The sequence below is a fragment of the Setaria italica genome, chromosome II (genome assembly GCF_000263155.2).
Source record: "Setaria italica strain Yugu1 chromosome II, Setaria_italica_v2.0, whole genome shotgun sequence".
Lineage (NCBI taxonomy): Eukaryota > Viridiplantae > Streptophyta > Magnoliopsida > Poales > Poaceae > Setaria > Setaria italica.
In genome coordinates this window covers 6935223-6954397 of record NC_028451.1, presented here as the reverse complement: position 1 = coordinate 6954397, position 19175 = coordinate 6935223, and the positions used below count along the sequence as shown (strand labels likewise).

The 19175-nt window shown below is 41.7% G+C and overlaps 3 protein-coding genes and 1 pseudogene across 4 annotated transcripts in view; 1 reads left to right on the top strand and 3 right to left on the bottom strand.

Annotated features, from left to right (window-relative positions):
* Positions 1-576: 576 nt before the first annotated feature.
* Positions 577-3584, bottom strand: LOC101757786 (annotated as a pseudogene).
* Positions 3585-6879: 3295 nt separating this feature from the next.
* On the top strand, positions 6880-11535 carry LOC101757385 (shugoshin-1). Of its 2 annotated transcripts, none has more exons than XM_012843448.2 (17): positions 6880-7138; positions 7240-7397; positions 7526-7563; positions 7671-7779; positions 8409-8432; positions 8530-8598; positions 8675-8722; positions 8810-8909; positions 9089-9146; positions 9253-9369; positions 9462-9618; positions 9717-9782; positions 9868-9912; positions 10023-10116; positions 10391-10451; positions 10690-10800; positions 10894-11535. In XM_012843448.2, the coding sequence occupies exons 1-17, from the start codon at positions 7117-7119 to the stop codon at positions 11174-11176; spliced, it is 1560 nt and encodes a 519-aa protein (XP_012698902.1). In that variant the 5' UTR covers positions 6880-7116; the 3' UTR covers positions 11177-11535. The 2 variants fall into 2 exon arrangements, with proteins under 2 accessions (XP_012698902.1, XP_012698901.1); XM_012843447.2 differs by having other exon boundaries at positions 8807-8909.
* Positions 11536-11940: 405 nt separating this feature from the next.
* Positions 11941-13530, bottom strand: LOC101756984 (polygalacturonase). Its single transcript, XM_004959016.2, has 4 exons — positions 13219-13530; positions 12967-13137; positions 12334-12870; positions 11941-12238 (listed from the first exon to the last, which is right to left on the bottom strand). Exons 1-4 carry the CDS (start codon positions 13528-13530, stop codon positions 12005-12007), a joined length of 1254 nt encoding a protein of 417 aa, XP_004959073.1. The 3' UTR covers positions 11941-12004.
* A 3505-nt stretch (positions 13531-17035) lies between these two features.
* The window catches only part of LOC111256361 (ethylene-responsive transcription factor 1-like), a 3993-nt gene continuing 1853 nt past the window's right edge, over positions 17036-19175 (bottom strand). Inside the window, exon 3 of the mRNA XM_022824249.1 lies at positions 17036-17442. Within this exon, the coding sequence (XP_022679984.1) occupies positions 17036-17442 (407 nt within the window). The remainder of the gene's footprint in view (positions 17443-19175) is intronic.

Below are 19175 nucleotides of genomic sequence, written 5' to 3'. Positions count from 1 at the left end.
AACGAGGATTGTAAGCTGTGGACCTTGTCTTCAGGATTAATTACTTTCTACAACCTGACATACCCATTGAAACAAAACTTGGTGTGTCTGGACCTTGGTATGAACCAGCTGTTGAGTGGACATTGCCGATATTGAGAATGCAGCAGTAGTTCATTATATTGGTCATTACAAGCCCTGGGTAGATCTTGCCACGTTCAGGACTGTACCAAGAGTGAGCAGTGACATGTAATTCTTTATTCTTCATCAAGATCTGTTTTTTATATATTTTTTTACCGTGATGTATTCACTTACACAAAACATAGCCAGAATAGACTGAGTAGTGGTATGTGTAACATAATTCACCCTTCATGATCTTGGAATTCTTATGTTTAATAATCCAGTTATTCCTTATGTATCAATTGTGTGCTGTAATTAATATATACCTCATAGGCTTGCAGCATAGTAACCAATCTTTTCTTCACTTGAGAAAACACTGTATTTTGTACGAAATTGACAAAAGAGATAACATTCTGCTATTTCAAACCTTACATCATGCTATATGGATTACTGGCTGAGTAAGGATGGGCCATACCTGCTTAAGAACGTTGAGGAAATAGAAGTAGATCAAAGCTGCCAACCTAAAAATAAATGATAAAGTGTACACCACACCCAGAAAAGAAGCAAATATATTATCGACTCTTGAATATCTTTTTTCCAAGGAAGTCTAGAATATGATAGTCGATACAAGGCAATGGTTGCTAATATGATCAGGTGTCACTTCACTGTTGAGTACTGAAGTATGTATCTCTGATAGCATGCATCTCTGCAGTAGCATCACTCATTGACAGCCGCTCTATGGGCAATTGCTTTGAGCATAGGACACCAAGCTGGGATAATGCAGATAAACATTTTTTGGTTATTGTTATATGTGTGGCATCATTTCTGTTGTTTGCTCCATCATGCAGCCATATGTTGGAATCTGCTATCTCCATAACCTTGTCAGGAAGAGCTCCTGCAGCAAAACAATGCAGGATCATCCCATCTCTGAACATATCATCTGTCGGGCTTCTTCCTGTAAACATCTCTATCAAAGTGATTCCAAGACTGTAAACATCACCATAGGTTGATACCATAAGCCCATCTCCGTATTCTGCAATCAGTAGAAATGATTTGAAGTAAAAAAGATGTTTCATGTGCATAGAGCTAATTAGAGGCTATCATGTGAAGCACATGGGGAGCATATTTAAGTTACCTGGAGCAATGTATCCGATTGAGCCTCTTATTCCTATGAAGCTGTTGGACTTCACTGGATGTTTGCTTGTCGATTCATCTAGAACTTTAGCAATGCCAAAATCTCCAATGCGAGCTCTCAGGTCCTGATTGAGAAGAATGTTGCTCGGCTTGAGATCACAATGGATGACGGGTGGCTGGCAACCGTTGTGAAGATAGTCCAAAGCATCCACAATGTCTACTGCGATGTCTAACCTCTGTGATAAGGTGAGTGCTCCTTGTCCATTTGGGCCTTCAAAATTTGAGTGGATCCATCTGTCTAAGCTTCTGTTAACCATGAACTCAAAGACTAGTGCTCTGAAGTCTTGACCCTGGTGGTTGATGCTTGAACAACATGTAATGATCTTTACAAGGCATCGGTGCCTCACTCTTCTCAGTGCCTCACATTCAGCCTGGAAGCTTTTGTACAACCCTGGATGCTGGATATTAAACACCTTAACAGCGACAACAATTGCTTCATTCTCTAGAATGCCCCTGTATACTGTACCATATCTTCCCTTCCCAAGTACATTTGCTTCAGAAAATCGATCTGTTCCATTCAGAATATCATTGTATGGAGCTATTGGAAGCTCTATCTCAGCGAATTGATGTGGTTATTTCTTTCTTCGGTGCTGTCTTGAACTTTCTGTAAAGAAATCCAGCCCAAACAAGCCCTGAAAGTAAGAGCAGGAGGGCTCCTGTTTTTGGGATTGCTACTCTGAGATAATTTGGCATGCCTTTCTTATTCTTTCTCGCACTAAAGGTTGGACATTTTGGCAGATGGAGCTGTTGTATTCCGCCACATAATGCATTATTCCCAGCAATTGATAGTCCTGTTAGATTTCTGAAAACCCCTTCTTCTGGTACTTCACCTTGCAAATTGTTGAAGGGTAGATCAAGGCAGCGCAGCGATGTTGAATTACCTAATGGTTCTGGGATTGATCCTGATAAATTATTGCGAGCAAGGTACAACTCCTGCAAGTTGGTAATGCTGCCTAAGGTTCCAGGGATGCTACCGCTCAGTTGATTGTCTGTCAAATTTAGTAGAGAGAGCCCTGCCATATTCTTCAGCATAGCTGGTATGCTTCCTTGTAATGAATTATCATCCATAAATAGGGTCTCCAAGACTCTGCAATTGCCAATATTATCAGGTATCTGACCTGACAATTTGTTTCCTGATATTTACCAAATTACCAACTTCTAAAGGAAGCGGCCCCTCCAGAAAGTTGTAGGATAAACCGAGAATTGCTAAGGTTGATGACAGCCCCATAATTTCTTTTGGAACGAATCCAGTCAGCTTGTTGATTGATAGACTAGGTACTGTGAGTTTACTCAAATTTCCAATGCTTAGTGGAATTGGCCTCTCCAAGCTGTTACCAAGTGCACCAAGTCTCCATAGACCAGTGAGGTTTCCAATGGAGGATGGTATGACTCCTGAGAAGTTGTTCCAATACAAAAATAGCTCCTTCAATTGTGTAAGCTTTCCTATGCTTTCAGGAATGACCCCGCTGAGTAAGTTGCCTGAAAAATCAAGGACCTCAAGACCTGCCAAATTTCCGACGTCCAATGGGGTTGCACCGGATATTTGGTTGAAGGGAATCCGTAGCCATTGGAGATTGGTGGAAACATTAGCCAACGAACTTGGTAAGTTCCCCGAAAACCTGTTCCATCCAATGGTGAGCTTCTGAAATCTGCTGCAATTTGTCAAAGAAGCAATGAATCCCCATTCTCGCTCATTGTTTGCATGGAACTTGTTGCTATCCAGCATAAACACTTCAAGATTTTGCAATCTGCCCAATTCAGTAGGAACAACTCCGGTAAAGTTATTGCTGTCAACGTCAAAGACCTGGAGCTGGGAGAGATTGTTTAGTGACCGTGGAAGAGCTCCTGTAAAAAGGTTTGTTCCAATCGCAAGCTGTTGGATGCTAGGAAGACTTTTCCCCAGGTCAGATGGTAGACGGCCGGCCATGCATCTTGTTTTCTGCAATAGAAAACTCAGACACAGATGATAGGTTTTACAGTGGAGGAAGCAGACCTGAAAGGTTGTTAAAGGAAAGCTGAATGAACCAGAGATATGGATTGTTCCCTATTCCTGCAGGGATCGATCCCTCAAGATAGTTGAGTGCCAAGGATAAGTCTGTCAACTGGGAAAGGTTCCCAAAAGATGACGGGATGGTTCCGGTGAAGCTGTTGTTCGGCAGCTCGAAAACAACTAGTGATGGCATGTTGCCAATCGTAGCTGGTATGCTTCCCTGCAACCCCTTGTTGCTAGCGATGATCATCACACTGAGGCTGGAGCAGCGGCTGATGTTGCTCGGGATGCCGCCGGTGAGCATGTTTACACTCAAGTCAATGCTCTGAAGGCGGCCGAGGGAGCCAACGCTGGGAGGGATATCGGTCCGTTGAAGCTGAGGTTGAGTGACTGCAGGAATGTGAGGGTGCCAATGGCAGGGGAGATGGTGCCAGCGAGCCCCTGGAAGCTGAGGTCCAGGGCAACCACCCGCCACCGATGTCTTTTGCCGCAGGTGACGCCTTCCCAGCTGCAGTAGCTGGTGCTTTTGTTCCAGGAGGCCAGCACGCCGGACTGGCTGGAGATCTTTGCCTTGAAAGCCACGAGGGCTCTCTCGTAGCCGGCATGGCCTGATGAAGACGAGGTTGCAGTTGCTTTTGTTGTCGCCATGGCAGAGAGCAGCAGGAGCAGCTGCAGCCGACGCCTGATTCTTAGGAGCAGCATGGTGGGCGATGAATTTCGGTCCATTGCGTGCGGCGGCGCAGAGGTTGTTTTCTTTGGCTGATATTGATATGAATTCGCTCGTGTAGTTTCAGTTATTACATACTAAAATAATGCGCAGATAGCCAAATGCATTGTCTCGTCTCAGGTTCCTTGATCCCTCCATTGAAAGTTTTTCTGGTCAAGAGAATTTGGTTCTTTCACCGTGGTGCCTAACCGAACCATTCTGTGTGCTGCCTTTCGTGCCTGTGCTTGGGTGCGGCGCCCAAAGGATAGCAGGAATGGACCGTTGATTTGCATTTAGCATGACTAGATTACGTGAACGTGCTTTATGCTTTTTTAGGTTTAAATTCGCTCCTTTGTGAACACACGATGTCCTACAAGAAAGTTTGCATTTCTAACTTTTACCACCAATTTCAGAGATGTGCATATGAAAGTAGTATAGTATTGTTTTATTTGTATTGTTTTTCATAGTGAAAAAATAGTTTCTATTATCATTTTGATAAAAAAGGTTGTAGCTAAAGTTGTATATTAAAGACAATGTTCGAGTGAACTATATTTATTAACTGAGGGAATAGAAATTTCCTTATGCTGTGTTTGGTGGGAGTGAACAGAATTCCGAGGTCGATGGTAAGTTTCATGTTGTTTGAGCCCTACTTTATCCTGAAATATAGGACATTTAAGCATTCAAAATTTTCCTCAAATACAAGTCATTCTAGGCATTTTTGGATCATTGCTCATTTATTTTTTTCGGAGTTAACGTGACAAGTTTGTTTGATTGGTGGATTAGATGAAATAAACTCTTTTTTGCAACTGCCATTAAAACATCCGGACAACACAACTCGCTGCATTATAACACAGAGGTATATGCGCCTTTTACGAGTGCACCTAACTTCTTCTTAAAATTTTAGAATGCCTTATATTCAAGGATGGAGGGAGTAGGTTAGATACAAAGGATGCAGACTGATTCCCAATTCCTGCTATGGTCGTTAGCTATTCTTGGTGTAGTTCGCATTTATTTGATGTTCTACTAGTTTTATTTGCAGTGTTCAATCGTAATGTTTCACTAGTCCATTGGTATAATTTCACGAGAATATAGTTTATATTTCATCGGTTCATGTGGTGCGCTATTTAATCATCAGTGTTTCACTCGTATATGCAGAGCTTTGGTATATGACACACTGCGCAATCCGAGGTTAAAATCCTAAGGAAAGACTAAAAAACAATAGGAAAAGGTGTTCCCCTACTGATTTTGGAAGAGGAAGATTTTTTATGGAAATTTTGGACGACTCGATTCTGCCCTAGTGGTTTTACCACACATTTTTCAGAGGAGGCGTGTACACGAATCGAAATAAAAATTTTGAAAATAAAATAAAAAAGAAAACAAATACAAGCATATTTTTTTGGTGAAAATGACTTTTAGCCGTATCCTTGTTTACTGAAATAATCAGAAGATAGGTGAAATAAGCTAAATTGAGAACCACTAGAAAAATGAAGAAATTAAAATAAGAAAAACAATCAAAGCAAAAATAGGACCAAATATACCAGGCCAAACACGCCGGGTTGATAACCGTGTTATTGCGTGCCTCCTAGTGCTGCTTGTGCCGCATGCCTGTACTGTTTGGACATGTGTCACCTTTATCTCTATTCTATTGAGCTTCTCTATTTTGGTCGAAGCAACTCCGGACTCTCTCAACACCCCTTACTCTAAGTTTAGAGGGTCAAGTAAAAGAACACACTCTAGCAAACCCTCTATTCGACTCCTCATTTTAGGGAAGCCTCCAAGTTTCTCCCTCCACCCTCCATTCCTGAGGTCTCTAGAACTCTATCCATGCGGACTATTACAGGAGTTGGAGATATTTTTGTAGCCTTTAAACAAATAGAGAGAACCTCATTTAATCTTTAGAGGTTTTGGTTTGAGGGATATTGATGCAGTTGCTCCTGTAATGGATTGGGATTGCTAGGAGTTCCTACCCTCAACTGATTTACACTATGGATGAAAAATTCGGAAAACACAAAAAATTATAGATGATATATTCACATTATTTAAGTTATCATAATATTTAGATTTAGCAAATGTAGCAAATACAGAGATCTGTATAGATGATTGCATTTACTTATATATTTATCCCAACGTTAGGATTTTGAGACTCTACATAATAGACATAGTACATTCAATTTTTGCAAAGCTGATTCCGCCTGTGCGCGTCAGCTCGCTTCGTGACACGCGACACGAAGCTGCGATCAGTCGGGAGGCCCACCGCCCATGGTAGTCCTGCCCCCACATGGAAGCGCGCGCACCCATTGCTCAATTTTTTTTCTTTTCCATTTGATTATTTCTTTTTCCATATCATCATTTGTACTCAAGTAAATATCGTTTATGTGTATAAGGTAGTGGATAAGTTATTTAACAATATTCTCATAAAAAGTTGTCACACACATTATGCGTACAATTTGTTTATATTATAAAAATTATGCTATACAATTTATCACGTAACTTATTATTAGAAAAAACTATGCATATAAATCGGGTGTACAAGTTATAACTTTCGAAAAATAAGAATTCAAAGTTATCCTCTAGAAATTGTACGTAGAAGTTTTGCATGCCATTAAAATTATATTAAGATAATATTTCATAAAAAGTATGAGTATGAAGTTATGCATCAAAATTATATTATATGGATAGTTACAATATTTAAAAATGAAAAATTACGGGAATTAAAATTTTCCAAAATAGAAAGTTCGAAGGGGAAGTGGAGTGAGTCGTCGGGATACATGGCCAGAACTGTCCATTCTGGTTTTGAATTCTGCTCCATGGGCTCACCGCGCGGCCGCCTGACAGCCCGGCCCCACCATCTTCTCCCGCAGCCCAATCTGCCCCCCTCTCCCGAATTCGCACCCCGCGCGCTGAAATCGAATTCATTCCCCTTCCCCCGCGCCGCGCCGCGCCGCCATCGCCGCCGCCGCCGCCGCCGCCTCCGCCCCTCCGCACACCGCGACGCCACCTAGCACACCCTGCTCCGACCCGCCGGCTCCCTCCTCGCTCGGCCGCCACCTGCGCTCCTCGCCGGCGGGGCGCACCCGCCCGCCTTCCTCAACCCCTGGAGGCGCGGCAGCAGCCGGTTCCGCCTCCCTCCATGGCCGCAGCCGCCGCCCCCGGTAAGTCCCCTCCCCCCTCCGTTCGGATCCCCCTCCGTTCCAGCTTCTCCGCCCATCCGCGGCGCGGTATCTCAGTTATCGAGCTTCCGCCCGTTAACCAGGAGGCCCGGCGGTCGGTGGCTCGAACCCTAGCGGCGATGGCGGCCCCAGGCTCCGGTCCCCGCCGGGGAAAGGGATCAAGCCCGTCGCGCTCGCCGACATCACCAACGTCGGGAGGCCCAACACCTCCAGATCCGTCAGCATCGGCGACGTCGTCAAGGTGAATTTCATCGCTTTAGCTCTTACATGCTAACAGCCGCATCTAGGTTAACCATGCCATTTTAGTTCGATTACGTTTCTATGCGATAAGCTCTTCCCGGGGCTCAATAGCTGCTTGCTTGGTCGCAGGAGAACGCGAAGCTGATTCATCTGCTCACCGAGAAAACGTATGTTACCTGCCTCTCAGTCCCCTCTCCTTGTTTGTGTGAAAAAGGGGAGTGGAAGGTTGCCGTTTCTCTCTCAAGTAATGTGTCTTTGCTTGGCTTCTCTGCAGGAAGGTCATTGAGCTCAGCAGAGTTGAGATGCACAAGCTCCGGATCGCGCTGCAAGTGTCGCGCCAGCAGAATATGCAGCTTGCTCAGACCAATTCGCAAATGCTCGCGGTTCGTCTATATCTCCATCCACTCCCTGTCTCACTGTGGCCGCACTAATACCCTGTCTCACTATGGCTGCACTAATATAGTAATATTGATCTTTTACTCTTGTGATGCTGCTCCTCTGTTGATGATCCAGTTGTATGGCTTGCTTATTGTGAGAGATTCAGTTATGCCTGTGCACCACAATAACAGTAATTTTAAAATGAAAAGTCCTACATTTTGGGTAGTTCATATTCAAATTTCCCAACTTATGTATTGGGTTTAACTCAGTTATGTCGGATATGAAAAAACCGAGTAAATTCTCTAAACCTTTTTCTTTAACTTTATACTATCTCCAATCCTGAATATAACTATATAAGTCCATTGTCCTAAATCGAACCCTTTTAGCTTTGACCATGAGTAGCCAAAAAACCATAGAGAGCAACATAACGCTGACATACTAGATTCATCATGAAAAATACGTTCACAATCTATAATAGGTATTATTATTAAAGTGTCATATTGGAGACCGTGTCAATGTCCTAATGGTCTTATATTTAGGAAGAAATACTCATCAAAGCATCATGAACATATTACTTATTTTATGGTGCAGAATATAGTTCTGCCTAATCTTTCTTTTTTATGCTTCATTGCAGGAACTAAATATGGGGAAAGATAGGGTAAGTGTCTGACTTCTTTTACGTTTGAGTTTCATTGATTATCAGTAATCATATGGTGGTTATTGATTTGGGAATTATTTGAGGATATGACCTGTAGATCAAGACATTGCAACATGAGCTTTCATGCACAACAGCGCTGCTTAAAGTAAAGGATTCAGAGCTCGAGGTAAGTAAGCGCATGGCTTAACTCAGCTTCTTTTTGTTATAGATGCCATGGTTTTATACGTATGTACTGTTTGCAGCGAAAGAATAAAACTGCTAACCAACGGCGGAAGGAAGTAAATTCACAGGTAGGTAGCAAATTCATCAGTAAAATGATCCTTGTTAATCTACAACTATTGTAATTCTGAGTTGTTTGATTTTTATAATGAAAGGAGGTCTTGAAAGCTATATCTTCCAAAGGTGCAGCTGTTGAGGCACATCAAATTCATGGCTCAATAACCAGTGGTGTTGAACACCAGTTGCTTAAATCTCAATGTAAGGCTCACTCTTCGTTGTTTTGTGAATTTTTTTACTGCACTCAGCAATCATTTCATCTGTTGTACCTCAAGGTTTTGAACTGCCTTATTTAACAGAAATCATTGTACAACTTCTATTTTGCCTTGAGTCAGCCACTGTTAAGCTTCTAGTTTTCACTTGGTTCAATCTCTTCTCAGCTGCCGTGCCATCAAGGACTGATTGTCAAAAGCCACCACAAGATGCAACAATAAAGAGGTATATTTTCTGGGTTTACTAATGTTCAAGCTGGAGCTGCAACCAAATTCTAGATAGTATGATTTGACAAAGGGAATATTTTTTGATTGAGAATTTCTGTGGATAGGGGCAAAAATAAGCGGAAGTCAGGATCAAATGAATGTATAAAGGACACTAATATAACGCAGGAACACTACGAGCCTCATTTGCAACCTATTTTGTCACTGGATCATGAAGATCGGAGGTACTTCTTGCTTATGGAATATGTTCTTCATTGCAATATTATCTGATTGAAATTCGGAGTTCATTATGACTCTTGACTAATTATATGATCAGGAAGACTCAACGACGAAGGTCTTCTAGACTGAATCAAGTACCTTGTGAAATCGCAGAAGTATCTCACAAGACATTGCATGAGGATATTATAGTTCCATCACCTTCTTCCACTTTAAGTGTTCAGAAACATCATGGACCAACCGCTGGAAAAGATACAGTAAGATACTTTTTCATATATTTCTTTCCTGTCTCTAAAAAGTTGATTAGAATCGGGCGGTTCTGATCTGGTGCAATATTTGCGGATATATTGTGCAGGGGAAGTCACTGCAAAATGAATGCAGTGCAGTAGTGCATGAAGAATTAATGTCTTCAGTAGTAGAGGTATAGTAATGTTGCAGTTTGATTCAGCTTCTAGGTATTGATGTTAATATGTTAGCTTTTGACCGCTAGTGTTTGATCATATCAGGAAATTGAGATAAATGAACAACCACAAAAGGGAGTGAATTTGAAGGTAGGCAGTGCATTTATTCAGTTAAGGAAGTGTTGCACGTATCTCCATTTACCTATGTAGAATCTTAATTATATGCTATAAGCCTACTTGTTTCCTACAATGTTATTCAGGTACAAGAAGCTTGTTCCAGCGTTACCAGAGTTGAGGCTCATCAAATTGATGTTAAGGCCTGCGACACCAAACATAGCCATTTGGCTAGTCAATGTAATGCCCCCCCATCTTTCTAGCATTTCTTATGTACCGCTTAATCAACGTTGTCCAGTTTGTTTAAGATGAAACAATTGCAATATGCTAGAAAGTTCAATAAATATATTCTTGTCGATTTGTGCTCATAAGTCATAAGTACATACTGCATGAAGGGAATTTAATCTTAAACCCCAAGGATAGTATCCCAACTAAATGCTAATTGCTGCATCTTTTTTTTTAACACAATTTTTGAAGAATAATTAATCTGCACTCAATCACCATTCCTTTACAGCATCTGTGCCATTTAATATCACTGAGCCCCCCAAGCCACCAGAAGACACCTGTATCAAGAGGTAAGGCTCATCCCTTTTATTGTTGTTTAAAATGCAATTGCAGCCAGGGTTGGGAAAAATGGTGATTACTGGGGTCTTGAGTTTTCAGTTTTCCCTTTTCACCCCCCCTAAGTGTCCTTTTCAGTGGCCATGATAGGGTGGTATTATTTTGCCCCACTCAAATGAGGCCTAGAAGACTTACAGAACCCTGATTGTATCTCAGTTGTACTTCAAACAATTTACCAGAAAGTTTGTGCAGGAGCTCAAACAAACAGAAGTTGGCATTATGTGAAACTGGAGAAGCTGTAGAGGATGTAAATTCTAAGTGTGGCGTGACTATCAGTGAGCAATTGCGCCAAGAAAAGAAGAGGTTAGTCTTGCCTGCTTACTATTCCCTGCATTCCACCAATACAATTGTCTCCAACTGGAACATAACGGCCTTGGTTGGCCTTACTATTTGCAGAAAATCTCAAAGGAGAGGAACTGCAAGATTGAATTCAGTATCCGCTGAGAACACAGACAGCGCTTTTGAGACTCTGCAAGAGGATGTCATTGCTCCTTTGGCCTCTTCCAGTTCGATTGCCTCCATGGAGCAAAAGACAACTCAAAAGCAGAATGATGCTTGTTCTTCGATGAAATCTACTGAGGGGCAGGTGGTGGCAGGGAGGAGGTCTTTGAGGCGGGCTGCTGAAAAGGTCGTCTCTTACAAGGAGATACCCTTGAATGTTAAGATGCGACGACCTTAACTACCAGGAGAGCCATCCATTGCACTGTGATTTGTGTAGACATGTTGTAGTTTACTTTCTTTGCTAGCCTCAGCAGGAAGCTTTCTTGTCATTTTTTTGTTGCAGAAGTAGTGACTCACTGCACCTTTAGCTCTGCTTCAAACAGATAATCGAAACCTGTTGCAGCCTTGTCAATAGCTCTTGCTGCCGTTCTTGTTCTGATTGTGTAGTGTTGCAGCTGATACTAGCAGGAGATGTACCACTGTGTTGTTTTGAGAAAATTATTAATTTTGAGAGGGAGAAAATTATTAATTAGCTGTAATATGATTTATGAACAATGCACCGCGTACGTGATGTTGAGCTCACTGTTGATTTGCTAAGCTTATGGCATAGTGTACTCCTTATAAACTTTATCACATCACATTGGCGTGGCAGCTTAACTATGAGATCGTACGGCTCGTGTACGGTTCAGCGTTAAGAAATGAGAACATATGTTTTTTTTTACCATATCTTCCCATTCATCTACTTCCTCCATTCTAAATTATAAGTCATTCTAATTTTCTTATTCATCTACTTCCTCCGTTCTAAATTATAAGTCACTCTAATTTTCTTGAAGAGTCAAACTATTGTTTGATCAAAATTATAGAGAGGATGATAATATTTATGGTACTAAATAGGTATACTATAAAAATATATTTAATGAAGAAACTAATCATACTTATTTGGTATCATGAATATTAGTACTTTATTATATAAATTTGATCAAATTTAAGATGTTTTGGCTCTCCAAGAAAGTTGGAATAACTTGTAGTTTAGAACGGAGGGAGTATGTATGTAGTTTCTATTTGATCAATTGCCTATAGTACATGGCTGTGGAGTGACAGTCCCCGATTTCCTCCATTTTGCATTCTCACAGGTGCTCTTGGCAACACCATCGCCTCCCTTGAGAGTCAGCTTGACGTTCTCCAATGTTATGCCGTGGCAAGGCACACTTGTGCTGCATCTCAGCTTAATGGCTTCTTTTGATGCACTTGTGCCTCTGATGTTCTTGAACAGAACATTGCTCACCTCTACTGCTGATTTCTGTAAAAAATATTTGAAATAAAAAAATCTGAGGTCACATGCCTGCAATCGCACAGTTTGATGTGCATATATAGGACCCGTTTTTAGATCATTACCTGTTTCCTGCATGGTGTGGCTGAATCGCAGTAGTTTTGGTCGATGACGATCGGGTTCCGGACATCACCCATGACCATGTTCTCGAAGACGATGTTCTTCGCGTAGCCCCTGCCCCCTTGCCACGTCTTGATGCGAGCTCCGTTCGCCGTGCCATATAGCCACGCCGTGTCCACCGTGACGTTGACGACATGAGCTCTGGAGCCGCGGTCGCCTAGGCTGCCGATGCTGATCCCGTGCCCCGGTCCGCACACGATGTTGCTGGCATGGAGGTTCTCGGTCCCGTCCTCGATGGACATGCAGTCGTCTCCGGTCTTGATGGTGCAGTCTCTGACTTGAACATGCTTGCTGCGGGTGATGTGGATGCCATCGGTGTTCGGGCTGGTGCCTGGTGCTGTGATTGACAGGCGGGCTATTTTGACGTGGCTGCAATCCTCTACTGACATGTGGATTTGCTGGCTATTCACTAGCTTCAAGTTTTCCAGTTTGAGGTTTTTGCAGGAGTAGAATGTCAGGGCCGTTGGAGCTTGTTTGCATGGCTGAAAGGAACAGAAAAACAAAAGGTCTCGAATTTCACAGTATATTAACAAGCTTTCTGGAGTTGAAAAGGTACTTTTCGGGGGAAAATAACTTACAGGTCTTGAATTAGTTTTACATGAATTTTGCCACCAAATCTTGCCATTTCCATCGATGGTCCCGCCACCTGCGATGGTTAGTCCGTCGACATCATTGAACATAATCCAGTGCCTGTTGGTCTTCTTGCTCCAATGTGACCCCTTTGGAGGAGCCATCAAAGTTCCTTCGATCTGAATTGAGTTCATGTGCAAAGTAGCATGAGAAGGGACATAAATCTGAACATATGTTTGCTAGCAAGGATTGATACTCACCATTAACATGATGCTAGATTTGCATGGACCAGACAAGGTTACATGATTGATGAGGTGTCTCTTGCCCCTGGGAATGAGCACGACCGCAGATTGCGAAGAGGAGCATGCGGCAGCCCAGGTTTTTGCAATTGACCTTGTGTCGTCATGGCGTCCATCGCCATGAGCCCCATATCTACGCACATTGAACACCTTCTTTGACTCTAAAGATCTGCCTCTAAGAGTGATCCCATTGATGTCTTTGTCTGCTCCAACACTCCACAAGAAGAACACCAGGAGAGTTGCGGACAAAAAAACAACAATATTGGAGCCCATTTCTGTGCATCACAATTCCAACCAATGTACAATTAATGAAGAAATGCAAGTGCAATGGCTAATTTTGTCTATACCATACCTGCTTGGTTGGAGACGAAGCGTTGGAGGAGGAAGTCTATTTATATGTGCCAAGATTTGCTGGAAACCTTTGCAACTCGGGTTGCTTTTGTGGTCGACTAACAAGGTTGGTGCAGATTTTTGGAGTGAAGCAGCAGAAGATATGATTTTGTAGGAATGGGATTCGAGATAAATGTGCTCGAAAGACTTGTGTCATTGCAGCATAATTCTCAGCTAAGCTTGTTGAACAATAAGCATTATGACAAAAGAAAGGTTAAATTTATCGACAAGTGGAAACATATACATTTGCTTGATCAGTGCTCCACTCTTCATACCCACTAACCATACATGAAGAATTGAACCCTGACAGATGTACGAGCCTCATGTCTCCAAGTGTTGTCTGATTAGCCTATAAAAGTGATAAGTTAATCATCTCACACATCATTAAATGTAACGGTTGGTTTCCATGTAAGATGGCTGCTTCAGAGTCTAGAAGAACTCTGAAAGTTTCAGCTATATGATATCTGCTGAGAATGGAAATGCCTTGGAGGCCAAGGGATCAAATGAGAAGAAAGGTTGCCGATTTAAGGAGATTTCTACAGCAAAAGATTTGGCAACGTAAGAAAAGGCATCCAAGCTTGGCAAGGTGCAGAAACCTTTTTGGCTCCTTGAATGGAAACTCTAGGAAGTACACAACTTAATTTATTTCTGCTTTCAAATATGCATGCCCATGTCTGTTAAAATGTACCAATTTAACTTTGTTTTGCATCATTGTTCAAGTGTAATCAACAACAACCCCATTACGAGCTAGTGGCAACAACAATTTGATGACACGGCCACCTATGCATGTGAGACATTTGAAGTAACTTTTTGAGGCTAAGCATTTGAAGTAACTTCCTATTCTTCTCATGATCGGGTGGACAGTTGTCCATCAAGATACTGCATTTGGCTGCAACTTTTGGCTTCTATATGTGGGAATTACACTATCAGTCAGTAAAGTGTTTGGTCTTTCAACAGGAATACAGTGTTTGGTCTTTCAACAGGAATACAATAAAACTGTGAAATGAAAAATGTAGAAAATAGTAGATGCATATAAAGGAATGAAACAAATTGATGAAATAGTGCTCAAACCACATCTGTCGAGCCCCATATTGTCTAAGCTTATAGTATATTCAAGTGTTAGAGATAATTACCTCATAATTAGTGAAGCTTGTTATTCCAATTTGTTCATCTCATCGAACGAAATCCATATAAAAAGCTCTCTTCCAATTAACTAGTTAGACTGCAAGACAACATACATATTACTTTGTCAAATTGAAATATGGCTTAGAAAAATTCTGATAATATAAAGTTTGTATTCCTGCATATTTTGAGTGCAGATATGAGTATGATACAAAATGGGGAAACATGTTAATCAGATGGAAAAATCTACACCACATCCGCATAATTTTAAATACAGTAATTGGATGCTAGGGACAACTTGTATCCGTTTTACACCTCTACTGCATAAATATTTCTTACAAGACTAATTATATCCGGCACTAGAGCCAGAAAAACAGACAGAAAAGGTTCATGTGAAATCAGATGCATTTCATCAGCACCAGTGCTCCACATTCAGAGCCCACTAGCTAAGCCGAGATCTAAGATAGTAAGAGTTGCAACACAATTCACCTGATCAAACACAAGCATATTTGACTTAAGGGACCTGCCTATAGGCCCACTCATGTCTCCCGTTGTTGAGAAAACTATCACATTGGACACAACTTTTAGCGCTATCTATGTAGAAAAGATTGGACCAAAGCTGTAAAGCGCGATGCAGAAATGTTAGTACAATGCCTAGTTCTTGTTCTTAAGATGCTTCAATTCGCTCCTTTGTTGGAGACTATTGGTTCAATCAGGATCTCTATTTAGATTCGTTTACATGAGATGCGAACCTTTGCAACTATTCAGGTTGCTTTTGCAGTTAACTAACAACCAACAAGGTTGGTACATATATTTGGAGTGAAGCATAGGAAGACCTAATTTGTTGTGTTGCTGCATCACAGAGCATAGGTAACTGCTTCCAGCTAATTAAGCCACTTCTCCCACTGAATCGTAGGACTAAGATGAACAAAAAAGGCAACCGGTATGAGGGAACACAAACACTTCATCAGTGCTCCACTCTTCAGACCCACTAAGCTTCCCTGAAGAATTGAACCCTGACAGATGTACGAGCCACATATCTCCAGTTGTAGTGTAATTCGCCCGTGAAAGGCACCGTGATAATTAAAGAGCTCATTGCTCCTAATGGAAAGTCACCAGAACAAATAAAAGTATGTGATGTCAATGTCAACGCGGCAGCACTACCGACATGTTCAACCCTGAAAGTTTCAACTATTAGCTGAGAAAGCAAAAGCATGGGGAGCTAAATGGGCTAAATGCCGACAACAATTTGGCAGAATATAATACCTGTGAAGCTGATCAGTTGGCACCATAGTTTTCTGATTACAACTGTCTAGTGGTCACAGTATAAAGTATAAAGTATACCATCAATTACCACAAGTGTTTGGTATACATGGCAAAGGAAAACTAAATGTGGATTTAATAATCAAATATGAAAATTACTTTGACGAGGTATACTTGTAAGGATGGTTACCTCCAAGTTCCGAATAAATAAAAGCTAACCACTTGAAAAGTACCTTGAATTGTCATTTGTCAGGATTAGGAGCACAAAATAGTCATGCAGAATCCAACTGCAATTCATTAGTGCTCCATTCTTGAGATCCACTTGGCCTCACTGGATTGAGAAAGTATGATTCAATCAGGTAGTTAAAACTGGGGAGGACAATCTGAGCACCTCAGATTCTATAACTGGAGGGCAAATTATAGTACATCCATTATTATAATGAGTAAATAGTTAAATTAATTCAAAAGTTTCGAACTAAAAAATTCTTCAGTACCAATCTTTCATTTGCTGACTCAAGTTTTCAACATGATTCCTCCGTTTCGAAAGTAATAGGAGGAATAGCCTCTTTACTTGCAAGGCCCAACTAATTAAGGTCGTTGTTCACCTGCTTACTGTGGAAAATCTTATGCTAAGAAAAGAAATCTCCCCAGACAGTGAAGCTTTCATCCAAATCAGCTCCATATGCTCGCTGCTGTAAAAATCGATTCCTCCTGGCGCCGTTTTTTTTTTTTTTGGGGGGGGGGGGGGGGGTTCCTCAATTTTTTGGCCAGTATCGGTATCAAACAGGGCCATGGTATGGTGAACACTGTGATTTTCCTTTGCCAGTTAAGAGCTTACAGTGGAAACAGCAGGTAAATAACTCAGGAACCAACAAGCTCTCACTGGCATTTTTCACTTGTCGTTTTTCTTCCTAATAAACTTGTCAATTGTCGTTAGCACCATTATACCACCATTGATAAACAAGGAAAAGAAAGGAACAAGTAGCTACCTAGCAGTACAGTACTACACCTCCTCCATTCGGCGAGCTCGTTGAAGCTGCAGCAGGTTCCCAGTGTACACACCAACTCCATGTTTTATGCAGCTCCCAAAGTCCGCCACATCCGTGCAGGTTCCCGTCCTCGGATCATACATCCGAAGCGCACCCATGTTATAATTGCGACAGCCTTGCCACCTGTTACTGTCGGTCGTCACCCACAAGGCGACCCTCCCGTCGTCCATCACCCACAATGGCTGCACTGGAGCTGCCCACACCTGCAGGTAGATGTAGTCCTCAAGGCGCCCCTGGATGACCGACGTCGCAACCGTGCACCGCTTGCGCCAGACAGCCCGATCGCCGTCGCCGGAGCCCACGAGGAACCACATGTCCATGGTAGAGATGGAGAGCGCCACCGCGGCGGGGAACCCGTTCACTCCGGCCAAGCTTTTCTTGTTTTACAGATGTTGGTATTTTAAGGTGTGTTTGGTTGGTTGTATTATTTGATTCATGTATGAAATGATTCAAAATAATAATGATCCTTTTGTTTGGTTGGGTGAATTGGACCAACTCATTCAGGATGAGGCCATCCCACTTAATACATTATTCTACTAATTAGAGTGAACCATATGGTACAAGTAAATTGTTTGAACCATCCCATCCAGGATCATCTATGCATGCACCACATGATGCATGCAACCAAACACACCCTTAGTTATTCTAGCTAGGACAAAACAAAGAAAATGCTAGAGGAGACATCTATAGATCAAGAGAGATGATAGAGTCTTCACTATATTGATCACATTGAGCCTTTACAGTCACATTGGCCTCCTATTCAATTATAGCGAGGCGAACTGAGATATACTGATCCAAAATATTCGAAAGCAGCTAATGACTACAAAAGATCGAACAAGGAATTTGCTGCGCCACTTCGTCTCGTTGTCGTTGATAACTAAACCTGATAAACATAATTGGTTTGCTCCAAAGTCTCGTGGTCGCTCACAGCTGGCTCTCAATCTGCATAAAATTGTGACATCTCTCTCCAATCAGATTAACTGAACCCAAAGTGTAGCTGCTAACACATCTTATCACTGTTCAAGTAGGAGCTGTATATATACTGAAGACAATGAGAAGACACCCAGCAAGTAGTATCGATATCTTCTTTCATGAAGCTGGTTTAAATTGCTTTCACATGATCGGGGAAGAAGAAAAGTGTGAGAGGAAACCTGCATTTCTTCACCTCGCACAAGTAGTACCTAGCATGGAGCTGGATATATGGATCATAATTTTCAGGCTTGGGATCTTGGTTCATGTGGGTTCAGGGGAAATTACTACAGGTACATGATATTGATGTGTTTCTTAGGTCAACATTAAGATACAAATCAAAAACTAAATACCAATTCTTGTTCCACTTACTCTCATCTCGATCAAATGGCTTCAGGTGGCGATGGATTTTCGTAACTGGTACACTTTATATTCACCGGAAGTTGGTTTTCAGTTGGCAACGACGGAACTTACAAAAACTCGTGAATGCACTTCACTTCACTTTGCTCTACATTTTATATTAAATATATATCTATTTATATATGTTCATCTTTGGACATCCTTTCTAGTGGTCTATATGTTCATCTCTGGAGATCCTGGCATACATATAGGTAGCACTTGATTTTGTTTTAAAACTGGGTGTGACAGCCAAGATCCCTAAGGTCCTTCCAGAATACAACTGTTTTGCCATCATTTGCCTTGCATGAAGCAATCATCATGAACTGATTGGATAATCTTAGGATATCTCTCTAGGAAAAGGAACCCACCAACCCTCGTGCATGTGGTGGATTGCCACGCTTGTAAAGACATTTCCAGGTCAGATGAACCCATGGGAGATCTGCCTTGTTATAGAATTTGTGCATGAATTTCAAAAGCAAGGCATTATTATGTGTCCTGATGTTTATAATTCCCAAACCTCCTCCTTCTTTGCTTCTACATGCATTTTTCCAAGCAACTAAATAGCCTCCCTTTCTATTGATGTCCCCGCCATTCCATATACAGTGCTTCACATATTTTTCTATCTGGTCACAATAATGTTTAGAACCAAGCACCATTTAGACTGGAGGAAAAAAAAAATAGGTTGTTCGACACATAATAGTTGTCACCATACATAGTAAGGTACAT